The following is an 18,730-nucleotide window of genomic DNA, read 5'->3' on the forward strand; positions in this document are numbered from 1 at the left end:
AGGTATTTCAGGTCAAGAAAAGACTCTAAATAGTCTCTTGGAAAGTTTGTCAAACATACCAAAAAGTTTGGAAATTTTACTAAAAAGATCACAGATCATTATGAAACAATGCTTAATTATTCATTTAACCAATGTGACAATAATTCAAATACAAATACAGAAGGTAACATAATTGTTAGGGAAGATTTCATTTTCTTATGTAATCGAGGAGATTATCAAGACAACATAAAATACAAAAGATTTTGATAAAACAAAGTTTTTGCTTTCTAGGCAAAAAACTTATCTTGCAGGAGCAGACCAATAGTTCTTTTATCAGCAAGAAAGAAAACCAAGCTTTAATTCTGCAGCACCTTATATTTGATACTTAAATTCATTTAATTAGCCTGATCAGGCGTTGGCTCAGTGGATTGTGTCGACCTGGGACGCTGAGGACCCAGACTCAAAACGCCAAGGTTGCTGGCTTGAGCGCAGGCTCATCCAGCTTGAGCACGGGGTCACTGGCTTGAAGCCCAAGGTCACTGTCTTGAGCAAATGGGCACTGGCTCAGCTGGAGCCCCCCCTTCCCCGGGTCAGGACACATATGAGAAGCAATCAATAAACAACTAAGGTGCCACAACTCTGAGTTGATGTTAATGCATTCTGTTTATGCCTTGGGAGAGTTTCTGTTTTAGCCACAGATGTGTAACTTTGTATCAAGGACTTTCTTGATTTGCATATGGCTATATAATAAAGCAAACTGGGGCTATGGGGCACTCGGATATTGCCATCAGCATTTGAAGACTCCTCCTGGTCCCATTTTTTCTTGATGAGTATGTTTCCTTAATTTCGCACCGTTATTAGGAGCTGCGCTGGGCCGCGGCACAGGTTGATTCTTCCCCGTGAACTTCAGTGTTTGGGGTTGTGGTCTGGTGGCATCAGTGGGCAGGTGAGACCTGGAGGGTCATGGAGGAACCCCAGCTGCACCTGAGTCTTCCAGGAGGCGACTTTCATTCAACCCAGTACCCATGGCTGGCAGGTCACTGGGACTCCTGGCCCCTCTGTTCCTTCCTCCCAACTGACTGCCATTCCTGTGGCCAGCACACAACAAGCAGGAGCTCTCAGTGCCTCTACTGTGTTCTCCATCCAGGTCCTGGATTTTAAAATTCATCCTGTCTTGCATTGTCTTCTGACCTCCTCATTACCTGCTCACCTGGCTCCTGTCCCTTTGCCGAGTCCTGGCCGTAATCTCCCACTTCTTAGGATCAGTGGCTGCTCCGCTATGAACCCTGGAGTTCTGCCAGACATCTGCTTCCGGCCTCTCCCGTAGGTTAAAAAAATAAAGCGGGCCTGATCTAGCCCCCGAGTTTGCATTCCAGAGGTTTCCTCCGGCCTTCAGGAAGAGTGTGGACTCACCTGCTCCTCTCTGGAGTTGATGATGAGTTGATGAGGACCAGAAGCGCGTTCTCCAGCTGGCAGTACTTCTCAGCCTCGGGCCGGTCAGTCCGGAGCGAGAGAACCAGTAGCAGCTGCCTTCATGCTCCAGCCAGTTAATGGGGCAGCATTCTGTGCCTGTGGGGAGGGGAGTGGGCAGGGGAGATGAGATCCTGCTGGGGGGGCAGGCACACTGGGAACGGAGACCCCCACTGTCCCTACCATTGCTTCGCAGGAAGGCCATCTGACAAGCCAGGATGCGCAGATCAGCTGGGAAGTGCTTCAGGTGGAAGAGCAAGTTGGCATGATCTAGGGGACAGAGTGACAGTGATGTGGGCAGTGTGGGCACTGCACCTACTAGGACCCCACACAGGACTCCAGCCTTTGGAAAAACTCAACACACACAGCACACATACATTCACACATACCACACACACCTCACTCACACCACACATCACACATACACTCTCACGTACACAACACACACCTCACTCACACCACACACATCACACATACACTCTCACATACACAACACATACCTCATTCACACCACACACATCACACATACACTCTAACGTGCACACACACACTCACATGTCACTCACTCATGGGAGGGGCTCGGATCTGATTTCAGGTCCTGTTCCTGTTTCTCCAGCCTGGCTTCCAGAGATGTCACGCTGTCACCTGTGCTGCCTCCTGAAAAAGAGAAAAGCTAAACTGTTTTCCCTCCATTCTGCCTCCTAACAGCCTCCATCATCACCCACTGGAGCACCAGTCCAAGCCACCGTCACCTTCATCTGGGAGGTTCCGGCTTTGTCCCCGGCCTCCCCGCCTCTGCCAGTCTCCCCACACTGCCACCCTGGCTTTCTGAGGAACAAACCTACTCGGGCTGCTCCCCTGCTTCAATCCCTTGCATTGGCCCCATTTTCTCAAGATAAGGCCTCACTTTATTAACACAGTGGTTTGCCTGGCGCGGGCCCTACCCACCTCCCGGCCCACCCCTCGCCACTTAGTTCCTGCCATGCTGGAAGTGTTTGCAGTCCCCAAACGTGCAGTGGTCTTCCTCTACCTCCTGGTCATTCCAGATTTGTCCTCTCCACCTGCCACTGACCGCCATCCTCTTCACCTGCCTATTCCCCCCTCAGTGTCCCTCAGCCCAGGGATCAGTGTCCCTTGAAGCCTTGCCCAGCTCCTCAGGCTGGGTTATCTGTCCATGGCACCCCAAACACATCCTTTTGCAGACCAGACCCTGGGCACCCACCTCAGAGTCCAGCAAACCTGTCCTGGTAAACCGGTGCCTCACCCACCCAATCAGACCTGGCACGTCCCCTCGGGGAGCATCTGCTCACCATGGGAGCCGAGAGCCCGGATCTCCGTCAGGGTGCTGGAGGAGAAGTTGCTGAAAGCTTCTTTTAGGGTCCAAAGCTCCACTTGCATCTGCGTTCCTTGTCAGGAGGGAGAGGGCACAGGACGAAGTGGAGGGGTCTGTGCCCATGTGACAGCCCCGTCACGGTCATGGCACTGTCTCCTTCACCACCCCCTCCCTGCCCCATACTCGATCAGCACTGCACCTCAATGCCTCCATCTCTTCCCGTCCGAGCTCTCATATCTCCGCCTCCCCATCAGGGCTTCATCTCCACTGGCCCCTGTGACCCTCACTTTGGGACCCAATCACACAGATGGCCATCAGCAGCAGGATGCTGAAGCCCAGGACCAGAAGACTGAGCCAGAGCCTGGAGCAGAGACTCTGCTGCCGAAGGGGCTGGGAAGGAGGCGTCCCTGCAAGAGAAGCGGTGTCAGGAGGAGGGCTGGCAACAGCCAACCTAAGGGAAGCAGGGGAACAGAAGTCTGAGGAAGTACAGCCCAGGGGTGGAGGGAAGTACTTGGGGAGGGATTGGGGAGTCAATGGGCTGTGACCCCAGCATTTAAGCACTGCACACACACTTATTTGCACAAGTGCACCCATGTTTACACATGCAAATATGCACACATGCCTACGCAGGTGTATGCAACACATCTCCACACGGCATTACTATTCACATCATCTGTGTGTAAAGTCCCAATCTTAGACCTGGGGACCTAGAGGACAGGCCCTGTGTTCTTAAAATCTATGCCTGGGCCCCTCAGACAAGTCCAAAACTGGGCCCCCCCACCCTGATTCCACTGGGATATTTAAGTTCAGGGCATTTCAGCCCAGACCACTCCCCAAGGGCTGCCCTCCAAGCCCATCCTCTCATCTCCCACATCTCTCTGCCCTTCCACCTCAGAAACCCTTGTTCCACTATAAACTCCCTCCCCTTAGACCTCAGTCACCTCACAGAGACCTCTCCTGCCCCTTGGTCAAGCTGAATCCTGAACACACACACATACACACAATTTTCCATTTCACTCCCACACTCATTCGTACACACTTATCTCCGCCAGCACTGCCAACATCTCCTCTCATCAGGGCTCCACCCCTGCTGGCCTTGGGACCCAATGACACAGATGGCCACCAGCAGCAGGGTATTGAGGTCCAAGACAAGCAAACACTTTATTAACACACATCCTCACACACACATCAACATGCACATTCTCACATCTTACAGCACACAGTCACAAGTCTCCTCACACAGATACACACATAGACACAAACGTCCCCACATGCACACATGTGCCCACATCTTCATATGCGCAGCCATGGCTCCACCCCTCCTGACCTGTCCCTGGGCCTGGAGCAGTGTCTGTCCTCCCAGGCCCAGGCTGCTGCCTTTGCACCATCCTCTTCTAGCAAAACGCTTTCTCCCCTGTGCTTCAGACCCTGCCCTTCCCTCTCTTCTCGCCGCCATCACACCCAGGGGTCCTCACATCTTGGGAATGCTCAGTCAGGGGCCCAGAATCTTCCTCTCCAGTCCATCAGTTACCATCAACCTGAGCTGACATTGTCCCTGTGAGTAACCACCAGAACTCTTGGCCATTTTACACCAATGACTATCACCTTCCTCCACTCCAGCCACACCCAGGACCCCATCTTGACCCAGAAAGGCCATGTTTCTGACACTTCCACCACCTGTTCCCCACTCGGAACACTGCCTCCCCCCTCTGCCTCTCTCCACCATGTCGACTGTGATCGCCCGTGCGTCTGTCCATCTAGAAGCTCTCACTAAGTAAGCACAGTTCTCCCCACCCGCTGGGACCCTATGGCTGAGCCTGACTGCTCTCTCCAATACTGTCTACTTAGTGGCCTTTGTCCTGCTTCTCAGCCTGACCTATGACCCATAAACTCTCAACTCTGGGTCAGCTCAGCAACCTGTCTCTGCGCCTCTGCCCTGAAACCAGACCGCCCATGGCTGAGTCTTAACTCTGCCACCCACTAGCTCTGAGATCATAGGCAGGTACTCAACCCTCTGGTGCCTCAGTTTTCATGTCCCCTTCTACAATCTAAAGTACTCAATCTCGTAGAAACAGAGAGTAGGATGGTGGTTTCCAGGGACTGGGGGACAGGAAATTGGGAGTTGCTTTTCAATGGGTGTCAAGTTACAATTATGCAAGAGATCTAGAGACCCGCTGTACAACACTGTGCTTAGAGTTAACAATGCAGTATTGTGCACTTTAAACTTTGTTAAAGGGAAGACTCCATATTATGTATTTTCACCACAATAGAAAAACATACGTGGGTAAGAATAGTAGTTACCTGATCGGGTTGTTTTGAGAATGCAATGAGTTAAAACATGTGAAGTGCTGCTTAGGCAAGTTTGGAAATAAAAGAAAGGGTCTGCTAAACATGAGATAATAAGGACTAGATTTGCCCTCCTCCCAGAGACAACCAAAACAAGCAGCAGATACTTTTAAGAAACATTTTCAAGACACTGGAGTTCAGGAGTCAGGACAATTGATCCCTGAGAGACAGGACACTAACGAGATGAGCCCTATGATTGTCCCAACCCAGTGCTGGGAGAAAGCCTTCAGGCCATGGGGCAGGGAGGGGCAATCCAAGCAGAGCCCAGCACATGCTCCCAGTTGAGGAGATGGGGCCAAGAGTCTAAGGAGACTGTTGGTCAAATAAGTTGGTAAATATGATATATATGTTTGCTTGGTTATAGTTTGCATGAGGTATGGGGGACAGGCTATAAGCAGGCAGGATCCTTATAGCCTAAGGCTTAGTTTTAAAACTAATCTTTTCCCCACACCCTAGACTGTTGCAGAATAGGGGGTGGTGAACTCTCATGAGAAATCCCATTATGCCTCAGATAAGTGACTTTGTATCAGAGACTTCCTTGTTTGTATATTGGATTAAAGATTTTGATTTCTACACTATAAAATTGGGCAGACCAGGAGCTTGCTCTCTCTTGGTTCCTGAGATTAGCACTATAAAAGACAGCAGTGAAAGGCCACATGGAGGAGAGGAGAAGCAGCCAAGAAGGTGGAGTGCTGAAGGAGAAGCCAGTTTGTGCAGAGAGAAGGAAATGGGGAGTAGAGGTGAATAAGGCTGGTAAGGTACAAACCTTTGATTCTAGGAAACTTGGATAAGTCAGTGGCTTTGGGAGCCCTGAATGGAAAGGGAAGTGTTTTTCCACTGTGAGTATTTCTTGCCCACCGGGTGCAAGCTAGGATTAAAGCTAAAGGCCCATAAGTTCTTGGCTCTGTTGTTTTATTACCATCTGTCTGAATCTAATGAGAAACTGCACTGGCCAGGCAGCTGTAATGGTGGCCGTGGCTACTGGCTTTACAGAGACCAAGGCCATTGGACCTTAAAGGACAAAGTATCAGAGGAGAGCTGCACAGAGAAACCCAGCAATCTGTGGAGGATTTCCTTCAAGCACTCAGCTGAGCACTGAGCAGTGCATGCAGGTAAGGAAAATGAGCGGCACTAGGAGAAACAATCTGAAAGGATTAGGACATGCCTGGCACTCATCCAGGGCCAGAAATAGTGCCTATTCCTACCAACAGAGCACCTTACTCAGGGAAAGGGCATCCCCATTCCTAAAGTAGGTGTGGAGGGTGAGGCAACTCGTCTGCCCTGGGTGTCCCCAAATGCAGAATGAGTTGAGGGAGCCTGGCTATGAAGGACTTGCCCTCGTGTCTCTCAGCCCTCACGTCTCATCTGACCAGTACTGGGTTTTCAGAGTCACCATTAGTGACGGGGGACCTGGTCCCAGTTAAGAAACAGAGTAGCCTGGATGAAAGGTGTAGGGAAGAGAGAGTCTCACCTCGTGAATTAGTTACCACTGTTGATAGGATGCTGGCAGACGAGAGGGAGCAAGAGACTAAAGTCCCCTTATCCAGAGGTTGAAGGTCTTCCTGCCCAGTCCAGAGGAGATCTAGAAGGAATCTGGGGCCTGCAATAGCCAGCTGATCCACTACTGCAGGTTCTCTCGGGTTTTGGCACCAAATGAAAGGCCTGAGATCTGGCAGGAGTCGCATCAACAACGCAAAGGCGTAAGAGGTGCAAAGAAAATTTATTGCAAGTGCCTGGGTGCAGGTGGACTGAATCCAATAAGGGAGTCTGCCCTGAGCAGCAGAGAAATCTGTATATTCTACTGCCTCCTTCTGGCAGTTCTTTGAGTTCCTTAACATGTTGCTAAACTCAACTCAAGTCTGAGCCATAACCACCTTAGAAGAATAAACATCCTGGAACAACCACTGCTACATGGACACCTAGGGCCTTCCTTCCTTCCTTGTCATTTTTACCTCCTTTGTTTGCATATTCAAAATAACCAATCTCTGTCGACCAAACCAGTAATCCTTCATTTGCATAAAAGAATTATACTTTGTGGTTTTGCATTTATAAATTATACTTTTCTTCTCTCCAGAGCACAGTTTGGGTTGCTACCTGAATCTGTGTCTCCGGAATTTGACTCTTTTAAGACCACAAATCAACTTTTAATTTGTTTTACACCCTCAAACCTTTGTTGGTTAATGCAACAAACCACTCTTCCAAGTAACATGACTATATTCACCTTTAGGCTTAGAGAATACCACTCCCCCACATTCTTGCCTGCCTGGAGGAGAAGCCATTTGCCTGTGGGCATCTCTGTGAGGGGAAGGAGCCTTCTCTGTTCTTTGAACCAGATTTCCCTGAAGCAGAGGGAGAGAGACCTGAACATGCAATTTGATTGCTGATTGTGGACTAGCTGCCCAGAGCCCAAGGCTTTGTTCCCAGACCCTCCTCTGGTCTAGCTGCACTTCTCCCCTTCTGTTGTTATTCAGGCTCAGGACTTTAAATGCCCTCCATGGGCTGATGAATCCCCTCATCTCTATCTCCAGCCCTATCATCCCTCTGAATCCCGCAACATCAGTGTTCCAGGCCCGACACTTTTTTTACTGTTGCCACCACAGGCCAGGCATGAATCACATTTATTGATTTGCAAATACTGTACCAGCCTTGCCTCTCCAAAATAAATCCCACTTAATCATAATGTATGATTTTTTTCATCTATTGCTGGATCCGGTTTGCTAATATTTTGTTGAGAATTTTAGCATCTAAATTCATCAGGGATATTGGCATATAGTTTTTTTTCTTTGTAGTGTCTTTACCTGGTTTTGGAATGAGGATTATGCTTGCCTCATAAAGAAAGCTTAGAAGTCTTCCCTCCTGTTGAATATTTTGAAATAGCTTGAGAAGGATAGGAGTTACTTCTTCTTTAAAAAATTGGTAAAATTCGCCTGTGAAGACTTCTGGTTCAGGACTTTTGTTTGCTGGGAGGTTTTTGATAACTATTTCTATTTCATTTGTTGTAATTGGTCTGTTTTAGTTTTCTGATTCTTCGAGGGAGCCCTTCTCTTAAACCTGAATTTTACAATTCAAGTTACCAAAATAATTGAGGAAACTCTGATTTCTGAAACAGGCCTCCTGGTGAAGCTTCTCAAACTGCAGCGAGAAGTCAAGGTTCCCAAAACAGAGTGGGAAATGGGCCAATTGAAAAATGAGAGGACAGATGCCCAAGATGAAGGGGAAGAGCAGGAGTCAAGTGAGGTGAGGACAGCTCCTGAAACGCGGCACCTGGAGGTTTAATCAGCGTGGGACAGGCCATGAAAGCAGTGGCAGAGGACCAGGGGTGCCTAGTCTGTGTCTTGTGTTGACTATGTGTCTTTGGCAAAGACAGTGACCTCCCACTCTGCTCATTTACAGAGTGGTGCCACTGTTCTTAGGGTAGACAAGAAGAGGACCTAATATACAAGATAACTTGTACAAGAAAATCCTGATGCTGAGATTACATAACACAGTAGATTGGGTGTATTCTTTAAGAACCTATATATTCACCTGAAAGAGTGGTATTTTAGAGTAATCGTTAAGAATTCTTAGCTATTTTTTAGAACACAGCCAAGAATAGTTAGTTTATATTTTTTTCTATTTCCGGTTTCTTTAAAAAATTGGTTTTTTATTTTCTTTTAGGTGAAAACAGAACTTCTATCCCTATGTGTTTAACTAAAACCCAGTCGTGACAATACCTCTTTCTCTGGTAGCAGTGATGTTCACATGCGTGACACGGCGACCAATTGTGACACCGGTGTCAATTAGTCACTTTATCTCAGTGCATGGTACTGGTACCTCATTTACTTAGGTCACGTACTGTGTCCTACTTGTCTGAGTCACTTTCTGTGTCTCAATTCTTTAAATTGCTCTCTGTGTCCCGAACGTCATGTCCGGTATGCACTTCTGGGCCCCACGGCTCCTATTTATGTGGCAGCTGTTGTGGCTCCTGGTCCAGGCTCACCCGCTTCCAGAGCTGGCCCTGGACCCTAACCTGCTGACCGCCACCACCCTGGTGCTCACCAAACCCTGGCCTCAGGATCAACAAAACCTTGCCAAAGAGCCCTCATATGCTCCCGGAGAGGCTGCTTTTCCCTTCCAACAGGAAGCCTCAGTTCTGCAGACAGAAGGCCCTGAGGAAGTGGAAATTTCTCCACCACCCCCCCCCCAAGAAGACTCTGCTCAGCAACCAGAAGTCCCAGAGGAGGAAAAAGCACTTTATACAGAAGAAAAGGCTTTAGAAGTGCCTCCAGAGATGGACTCTGCTATACCCCAAGGGCACTTTGGCAGTACACAGTTTTCTTCTGGTAATGAAGAGGGTCCCACTCAGCCCCCAGAGATCCCTAAAGTGACTCTTATCCATGCAGAGCCCCCTCAGGCTCAGCAGCCAACCACTCCTAAAATCTCGGTTCAGCCAGTGGGCCGGGGGCTCACCACCACCCCACATCCTATGGAGGAGGCTGACAACCTATCGCTTTGCAGCAGACTACAGTGTCTCCAGAGTCCCCTGAGGTGACACCTCCCCATCAAGAGCCCGCTTAGGCTGAGCAGGCAACCGCTCCGCAAATGACAGACCAGTCTATGGACCTGGGACCCACCATCACCCCACAACCTTCCGAGGAGGCTGGACAACCTACCACCCTGCAGCAGACTACAGCTCCTCCAGAGCACCCTGAGATGACACCTCCCCATCGAGAGTCTGCTCAGGCTCAGCAGCCAACCGCTCCTCAGTCACAGACCAGTCTGTGGGTATGGGGCTCACCATCACCCCAAAACCTACTGAGGAGGCTGAACAACCTACAGCCCTACATAATGAGACTACAGCTCCTCCAGAGCACCCTGAGGTGACACCTACCCATATCCAATGTTGCCTTACTGTCTTTAAAATTTTCATGCTTATGTAAATTCCTTGTGCACACATATTAAAATAAAGACAATTTTTTAAAAGCCATTTTAGGTTCATAGAAAAATTAAGGGAAAGGTAGATTTCCCATATATCCTAATAAGGAAGCCATCTGAGATGTTAAATAAGTTAAATTAAAGCAGCTGGAAAGTGAGAGAAAGAGACAGAAATATTAGTCTGTTAATGGCTGCTGACCAGCTAACAGAAGCTCTCTCATATTCCCATTTTGCCTGTGGGAATTTTGGATTCATTTCAGGTAGCTTTTCCTGCAGGTTATCTTAGCCAGGCAACATGGACTCTAGGAGCCACCACTTGTTTGCACAAAGGCCTTCTGGACTGCGACTGCTGCCCCAGCCACTCCACAGGAGCTGGACCTTTCTTGATGCAGACTCTGCTATGCCAAAGCTGGCCTAGCTTCACTTCCCACCGCTTTCATATAGCTCGTGTAAATTCTTTTAGATCACTCTTTTCTTCCCCTTCTCCCTACCTGATGTATCAAAACATTTGCAAAACTCTAGGAAAGAGGACATGTTGTCTTTTCTCCCTAGCCAAGATGCTGGTGGTTTAGACTCCATGCTCCAAGACTGATCTTTTGGCTAGTATTTTTTGGCTCAGTAAAACCTTACTTTGAAAAAGACTTTCAGCTGCAGAAGTTAAAAAATTTTAGCGTAACAATCCCTTTCCCCTACACACGCATAACTTCCCCCATTATCAACACCTCCACCAGAATGATAAGTTTGTTATGATTGAGGAACTTGCATTGACACATTATTATCATGCAAAGTCCATAGTTACATTAGGATTCACTCTTGGTGTTGTACACTCTATGGGTTTGGGCAAATGTGTAATGGCATGTGTCTATCAGTAGGGTGTCATACAGAGTATCTTCACTGTCCCAAGTATTCTCTGTGCTCTGTCTATTCATTCCTCTCCATTCTGAACTCCTGCCAACCAAAGATCTTTTTACTGTTTTCATAGTTTTACCTTTCCCAGAATGTCATATAGTTGGAATGATAGAGTATGTAGCTGTGATATTGTGATTTATAATAAGATATATATTTGGCTTTTCACCAGTTTCTGGCACAGAACTCCTAAACCCTTGGAATTACCTAAATGATATTAGAGTAGGTAGCTAGATACTATTACAAGGGAAGCTAAATTAGGTTAAGCTTAATTACGTTGGCTAAGCTTAATTAGGTTGGAAGCTACAGCTTCACATACACCCCAGGGGACTGCTGAGTCTTTTGCCCTTGCCCCAAAGTGGGTAAGAAGGATCACCAGTCATTAGCCAAGATTACTGAGGGATAGAGAAAACAATAAAAAGGGGAATTTCTCTGCTGGGCCTATGCCCAACAAGAGCCAAGATGGCAACCATAAAAACCTGTCTGTCTAGTCTGGGGAAAAGATCAGATTGGATAAGGGACACAGAACCTCAGAAGATCTAGAAAATGGATTGGAGGAGGAGGGCTCAACAGAAACACTTAAAGGATTCAGAAATTGATTGGTTAGTTTAAAAGAATGCCTGGTCCTTTTCAAGCATGAGATAATATAATAAGCCTAACAAAGGTGAGCTTGCCCACTCTCTCCCTGGTCCTGTAACACAGATTCACCCCATTTATTCACACAGTCTCTCTCCATAGCAGCCATGTGGCCCTAGCAGGTGCAAAGACTGCAGGCTCCAAGCTCAAGCCTGGGTACAACATCACTAGACACAGCACAGCCGGGAACAGAGACTACACTAGTTATATAGGGACAGAAGCTGAACTGGACAAAGTATTGACCTGGACTAAACCAATAGCACAGAATTTCTGGACATTGGCCCTTTCCCTGGGCTTGACAACAGCATGAGTTGAACCCAGGACAGTCCTTTGTGTTTGCTCCAGCTTCAATAAATCTTACCACCATACATCATCTTCCCATGCATGGTTCCTAAATTACTATACTTTTCTTACAACACTGCGAGGACTCCATTTCCACTGGCAACAATGAGAGCAACAAAAGCGTCTATTGGTAGGTTAATAAGGTGACTTTTAAAAGCACCTTGGAATGGGGGCTGGTTGCCAGGGGGCCGGATTGTTTGGAATGGGGGCAAACAAACCATGTGTTTAGAAGGTTGAAACTTTGAGTCCCACCCCCTGACCTCTGGGGAGGGGAGAGGGGATGAAGTTTGAGTTCAATCATCAATAGCCAATAATTTAATCAATCATGCCTAAGTAATGAAGCCTCCATAAAACCCCAAAAAGATGTGGTGTAGAGAGCTTCCAGGTTGGTGAGGCAACCGTTGGAGGGGCTGGGAGCATAGCACGCTCTGAGGCCCTTCTCCTTTGCTCTATGCATTTCTTCCACTTGGCTGCTCCTGACATATCCTTTTAAAATGAAGGAGAAGGAGGACCCAACAGAAACACTTAAAGGATTCAGAAATTGATTGGTTAGTTTAAAAGAATGCCACTGATCTAGTAAGTAAAATGTTTCTATGAATTCTGTGAACCACTCTAGCAAATTAATCATACCTAAAACGGGGGGGGGGGGGGATCATCGGAACCTTCAATCTATAGTTAGTTGCTCAGAAGCACAGGTGACAACCTGGGTGGGAGCAGTCTTGTAGTACCGAGACCTTAACCTGTGGCATCTAATGCTACCTTCTACTAGATTATGTCAGAATCACGTTGAATTGGAGGACACTCAGCTGGTATCAGGAAAGTTGCTTGTTGGTGTGGGAAATATCTTTCTGCCTCTACATTGGAATTGATGCCAGAACTTGGAGTAGCCTTTTCAGATTGGCTTTTTTCACTTAATAACATGCATTTAAGATTTCTCTATGTCTTTTTAAGACTTGACAGTGAATTTCTTACTAGTACTGAATAATATTAAATTATCTGGATGTACTATAGTTCATTTATCCATTCACCTACTGAAGTACATTTTAGTATCTTCCAAGTTTTGGCAATTCTGAGTAAAGCTGCTATAAACATGTCTATGCCGGGTTTTTTTGGACATCATTTTTCAGCTCCTTTGGGTAAATACTAAGGAATACAATTGCTAAGTCATGTGGTAAGAGTATGTTTAATTTTTTAAGAAACTGCCAGTGTCTTCCAGAGTAGTTCTGCTATTTTGTATTCCCAACAGTAATGAATTAGTCTTCACATCCTCTCCAGCATTTGGTATTGTCAGTGTTTAAGGTTTTGACCATTTTAATAGGTGTGCAAAGCAAGTTGTCATATAAAGAAAACTAAATTTAGAGCTTCATTACTTCCCAGCCATGTGGCCTTGAGCAAATTATTTAACCTCTCTGTTTCCTCTTTTATAAACAGGTCATGGTAATAATTTTTTTTAAGTGAGAGAGAGAGAGCGAGTGAAAGTGAGACAGGAAGGGAGAGAGATGAGAAGCATCAACTTGTAGTTTATCACTTTAGTTGTACATTGAATGCTTCTGAGAGCAGGAGGAGAGAAAATGGGAAGCATCAACGCACAGTTGCTTTCACTTTAGTTGTACATTGAACTTCTTGTACATGCCTTGACCAGGGCACGCTAGTCTCCCTTTACTCAAGCCAACGACCTTGGACTTTTATGTCAGTGACTTCTGGGCTCATGCTGGTGAGCTCTGGGATTGTGTGGACGATTCCCCCTACCCCACTCTCAAGCCAGTGAGCCCACATTCAAAGCCAGTGACCTTGGGGCTTCGAACAGGTGACAGAGAGTAGATTGATGGTTACCCCGCTGTTAACCTCAGTGTTCTGGGTGAACATTTTATCCACTGTGCCACTACTTGTCAGGTGGTAATGAAAGTCTTATAGTATTTTGACCCTATTCTCTTATCCTCCCCCTGTAAAACATGTGACATATGTAGTTCAGGTCATCTCTATTATGACAGTACTTCTTTATTATCTCCCTATTACAGTCAATTACTAATGTAACTAGACTTGTCTTTCTGAGTTTTCAGGACATATATTTTTAACTCATTTCACAGAATAGTAGTGAACTTATTCTAAGCTACTAACTAGTGGCTACACAGCTCATAGACTATAACTTAAAATGTAGAATGTAATAATAGATGCTCATTTCATGTAGTATTTTTTTTAATTTAACCTTAAAATTATTTAAAATTTTTCAATTACAGTTGACATTCAGTCTTATTTTGTATTAGTTTCCAGTGTATAGCATGGTGGTTAGACAATTGTATACTTTACAAAATGGTTCCCCCGATATTTCCAGAACCCATCTGGCCCCATGCATAGTTATTACAATATTATTGACTCTATTCCCTATACTGTAATTTATATCCCTGTGACTATTCTGTAACTACCAATTTGTACTTCTTAATCCCTTCACGTTTTTTCTTCACTGTCACGTGACCCTCCTCCCCACTGGGAACCATCAGTCTGCTCTGTGTATCTATGAGTCTGTTTCTATTTTGTTTGTTTATTGTATTCTTTAGATTCTACATATAAGTGAAATTATATGGTATTTGTCTTTCTCTAACTTATTTCACTTAGTCATAATACCCTCTAGATCCGTCCATGTCATGTAGTATTCATCTGAATGAGTTAATGATTAAACCTTTCAATTTGAAAACACTTCTAGATTATTTTTATAAACCCACCAAGTAAACACATATTGTCCTGACAGTTTATGGATTCTTGCTTAGATCACCTATCCTAGAACATGTTAGATCTCAGATTTTTAGGTTTCTGTTTCAAAATGCGATATCCTTCAAAAGGAGATTACTGAGTAGTTTCACATAAGGAACATACCATATATATAAGTTATGCCCTAATGCAGAATGCTTCTCATACAGCACAAGAAACGTACCAGAAAAGATTACAGAACTTCCATAATTTTAGCAAACCCTTGGAACAAAAAATATTGGTGGTATACAACAAGGTGGCAAAGAAGGAAATAAAACAAAGAATTGGGCCCTGTCCGGTTGGCTCAGGGGTAGAGCGTCGGCCTGGCGTGCAGGGGTCCGGGGTTCGATTCCTGGCCAGGGCACACAGGAGAAGCGCCCATCTGCTTCTCCATCCCTCCCCCTCTCCTTCCTCTCTGTCTCTCTCTTCCCCTCCCACAGCCAAGGCTCCATTGGAGCAAAGATGGTCCAGGCGCTGGGGATGGCTCTGTGGCCTCTGCCTCAGGCCCTCGAGTGGCTCTGGTCGCAACATGGCAACGCCCAGGATGGGCAGAGCATAGCCCCTGGTGGGCGTGCCGGGTGGATCCCGGTCGGGCGCAAGCGGGAGTCTGTCTGACTGTCTCTCCCTGTTTCCAGCTTTGGAAAAATGCAAAAAACAAACAAACAAAAAATAAACAAAAAACAAAGAATTGCTTCAAATCTCAAAGGAATTAGGAAACCGGAAACTTGATCGGACAAGCAACATTTGTCTGTGTTTATTTCTCAAATAAAGTAAACTAGATAAACCAGGGGTCCCCAAACTTTTTACACAGGGGGCCAGTTCACTGTCCCTCAGACCACTGGAGGGCCAGACTATAAAAAAACTATGAACAAATCCTTATGCACACTGCACATATCTTATTTTAAAGAAAGAAAACAAAATGGGAACAAATAGAATATTTAAAATAAAGAACAAGTAAATTTAAATCAACAAACTGACCAGTATTTCAATGGGAACTATGCTCCTGTCACTGACCACCAATGAAAGAGGTGCCCATTCCAGAAGTGCAGCGGGGCCGGATAAATGGCCTCAGGGGGCCGCATGTGGCCCGCGGGCCGTAGTTTGGGGACCCCTGCTATAGATAGTGGGAAAATTCCTTCTACCTCCCCAAGGGGAAATAAAAGGGGCCTTGAAAGGCTGTCACCCAGCTTTACAAATAAGAAACCAAAATGCTTACAGAGTTTTACTGCCATCAAAATGCTAGCTCTTTCCAAATGTAGCTAAGGACGGGCACTCTGAGCTAGGACTATGTAATTTTAATTCTGGAACAAATACATCAGATGCTTGGTTTTCCTCATTCTGCTTTTCTGTTACTGCCATAAGTGATGTAAATAGTACATTTTCTTCTTTGGCAAGAATAACAGAAACGACTGTTTGTTTTTTTAACTCTACTGTTTGTGTTGATACCCTTGACCAGGGAGAAATATGTAAATAATTTAACATGCAACTTGACGCTGCAAGTTTTTAAGAGTAAGAACCATTCTGGTGCTGTTTTCACATTTTTCTGAGTCCCTAGAGGTTTCCAGGGAACCTGACATGCAAAAAATAATTAGGTGGGACTCCCTAAAGCAGGGGTCTCCAAACTTTTTACACAGGGGGCCAGTTCACTGTCCCTCAGACCATTGGAGGGCTAGACTATAAAAAAAAACTATGAACAAATCCCTATGCACAGTGCACATATCTTATTTTAAAGTAAAAAAAACAAAACAGGAACAAATACAATATTTAAAATAAAGAACAAGTAAATTTAAATCAACAAACTGACCAGTATTTCAATGGGAACTATGCTCCTCTCACTGACCACCAATGAAAGAGGTGCTCCTCACCTGGATATGATAGACATCTACAGGACATTTCATCCCAAAGTGACTGAGTATACATTTTTCTCCAGTGTACATGGATCATTCTCAAGAATTGACCATATGTTGGGCCACAAAAACAACATCAGCAAATTCAGAAAAACTGAAGTTGTACCAAGCATATTTTCTGATCATAAAGCCTTGAAACTAGAATTCAACTGCAAAAAAGAGGAAAAAAATCCCACAAAAATGTGGAAACTAAACAACATACTTTTAAAAAATGAATGGGTCAAAGAAGAAATAAGTGCAGAGATCAAAAGATATATACAGACTAATGAAAATGACAATACGACATATCAGAATCTATGGGATGCAGCAAAAGCAGTGATAAGAGGGAAGTTCATAGCACTTCAGGCATATGTGAACAAACAAGAGAGAGCCCAAGTGAACCACTTAACTACCCACCTTAAGGAACTAGAAAAAGAAGAACAAAGAAAACCCAAAACCAGCCGAAGAAAGGAGATAATAAAAATCAGAGCAGAAATAAATGAATTAGAGAACAGAAAAACTATAGAAAAAATTAATAGAACAAGGAGCTGGTTCTTTGAAAAGATCAACAAAATTGACAAACCCTTGGCAAGACTTACCAAGGAAAAAAGAGAAAGAATTCATATAAACAAAATCCAAAATGAAAGAGGAGAAATCACCACGGACACCGTAGATATACAAAGAATGATTGTAGAATAATATGAAAAACTTTATGCCACTAAATTCAACAACCTAGAAGAAATGGATAAATTCCTAGAACAATACAACCTTCCTAGACTGAGTCAAGAAGAAGCAGAAAGCCTAAACAGACCTGTCAGTAGAGAAGAAATAGAAAAAACCATTAAAAACCTCCCCAAAAATAAAAGTCCAGGCCCTGACGGCTATACCAGCGAATTTTATCAAACATTCAAAGAAGACTTGGTTGGTTCCTGTTCTACTCAAAGTCTTCCAAAAAATTGAAGAAGAAGCAATACTTCCGAACACATTTTATGAGGCCAACATAACCCTCATACCAAAACCAGGCAAGGATGGCACAAAAAAGAAAACTACAGACCAATATCTCTAATGAATACAGATGCTAAAATACTAAACAAAATACTAGCAAATCGAATACAACAACATATTAAAAAATAATACATCATGATCAAGTGGGATTCATCCCAGAATCTCAAGGATGGTTCAACATACGTAAAACGGTTAACGTAATACACCATATCAACAAAACAAAGAACAAAAACCACATGATCTTATCAATAGACGCAGAAAAGGCTTTCGATAAAATACAACACAATTTTATGTTTAAGACTCTCAACAAAATGGGTATAGAAGGAAAATATCTCAACATGATAAAGGCCATATATGATAAACCATCAGCTAACATCACATTAAATGGCACTAAACTGAAGGCTTTTCCCCTTAAATCAGGAACAAGACAGGGTTGTCCACTCTCTCCACTCTTATTTAATGTGGTACTAGAGGTTCTAGCCAGAGCAATCAGACAAGACAAAGAAATAAAAGGCATCCATATAGGAAAAGAAGAAGTAAAGGTATCACTTTTTGCAGATGATATGATCCTATACATCGAAAACCCCAAAGAATCCACAAAAAGACTACTAGAAACAATAAGCCAATACAGTAAGGTCGCAGGATACAAAATTAACATACAGAAGTCAATAGCCTTTCTATATGCCAACAATGAAACAACTGAGAAGGAACTCAAAAGAATAATCCCCTTCACGATTGCAACAAAAAAAATAAAATACTTAGGAATAAACATAACAAAGAATGTAAAGGACTTATATAATGAAAACTATAAACCATTGTTAAGGGAAATCGAAAAAGATATAATGAGATGGAAGAATATACCTTGTTCTTGGCTAGGAAGAATAAATATAATCAAGATGGCTATATTACCCAAAGCAATATACAAATTGAATGCAATTCCCATCAAACTTCCAATGACGTTTTTTAAAGAAATAGAGCAAAAAATCATCAGATTTATATGGAACTATAAAAAACCCTGAATAGCCAAAGCAATCCTAAAGAAAAAGAATGAAGCTGGGGGCATTACAATACCTGACTTCAAACTATATTATAGGGCCACGACAATCGAAAACAGCATGGTATTGGCAGAAAAATAGACACTCAGACCAATGGAACAGAATAGAAAGTC

At 44.6% G+C, this 18,730-nt stretch overlaps 2 protein-coding genes across 2 annotated transcripts in view; both read right to left on the bottom strand.

The window, feature by feature from the left end:
• Nucleotides 1-18,730, bottom strand: part of LOC136391625 (hepatoma-derived growth factor-related protein 3-like) — an 85,046-nt gene that overhangs the window by 42,002 nt on the left and 24,314 nt on the right. The gene's annotated exons all lie outside the window — the stretch shown is intronic.
• LOC136391622 (asialoglycoprotein receptor 2-like) overlaps nt 1-18,730 on the bottom strand; it is a 79,374-nt gene that overhangs the window by 32,161 nt on the left and 28,483 nt on the right. Inside the window, exons 3-4 of the mRNA XM_066363379.1 lie at nt 3,070-3,189; nt 2,760-2,855 (exon numbers count right to left, since the gene is read on the bottom strand). Of these exons, the coding sequence (XP_066219476.1) occupies nt 2,760-2,855; nt 3,070-3,189 (216 nt within the window). The remainder of the gene's footprint in view (nt 1-2,759; nt 2,856-3,069; nt 3,190-18,730) is intronic.

Source organism: Saccopteryx leptura, chromosome 2 (assembly GCF_036850995.1).
Source record: "Saccopteryx leptura isolate mSacLep1 chromosome 2, mSacLep1_pri_phased_curated, whole genome shotgun sequence".
NCBI lineage: Eukaryota > Metazoa > Chordata > Mammalia > Chiroptera > Emballonuridae > Saccopteryx > Saccopteryx leptura.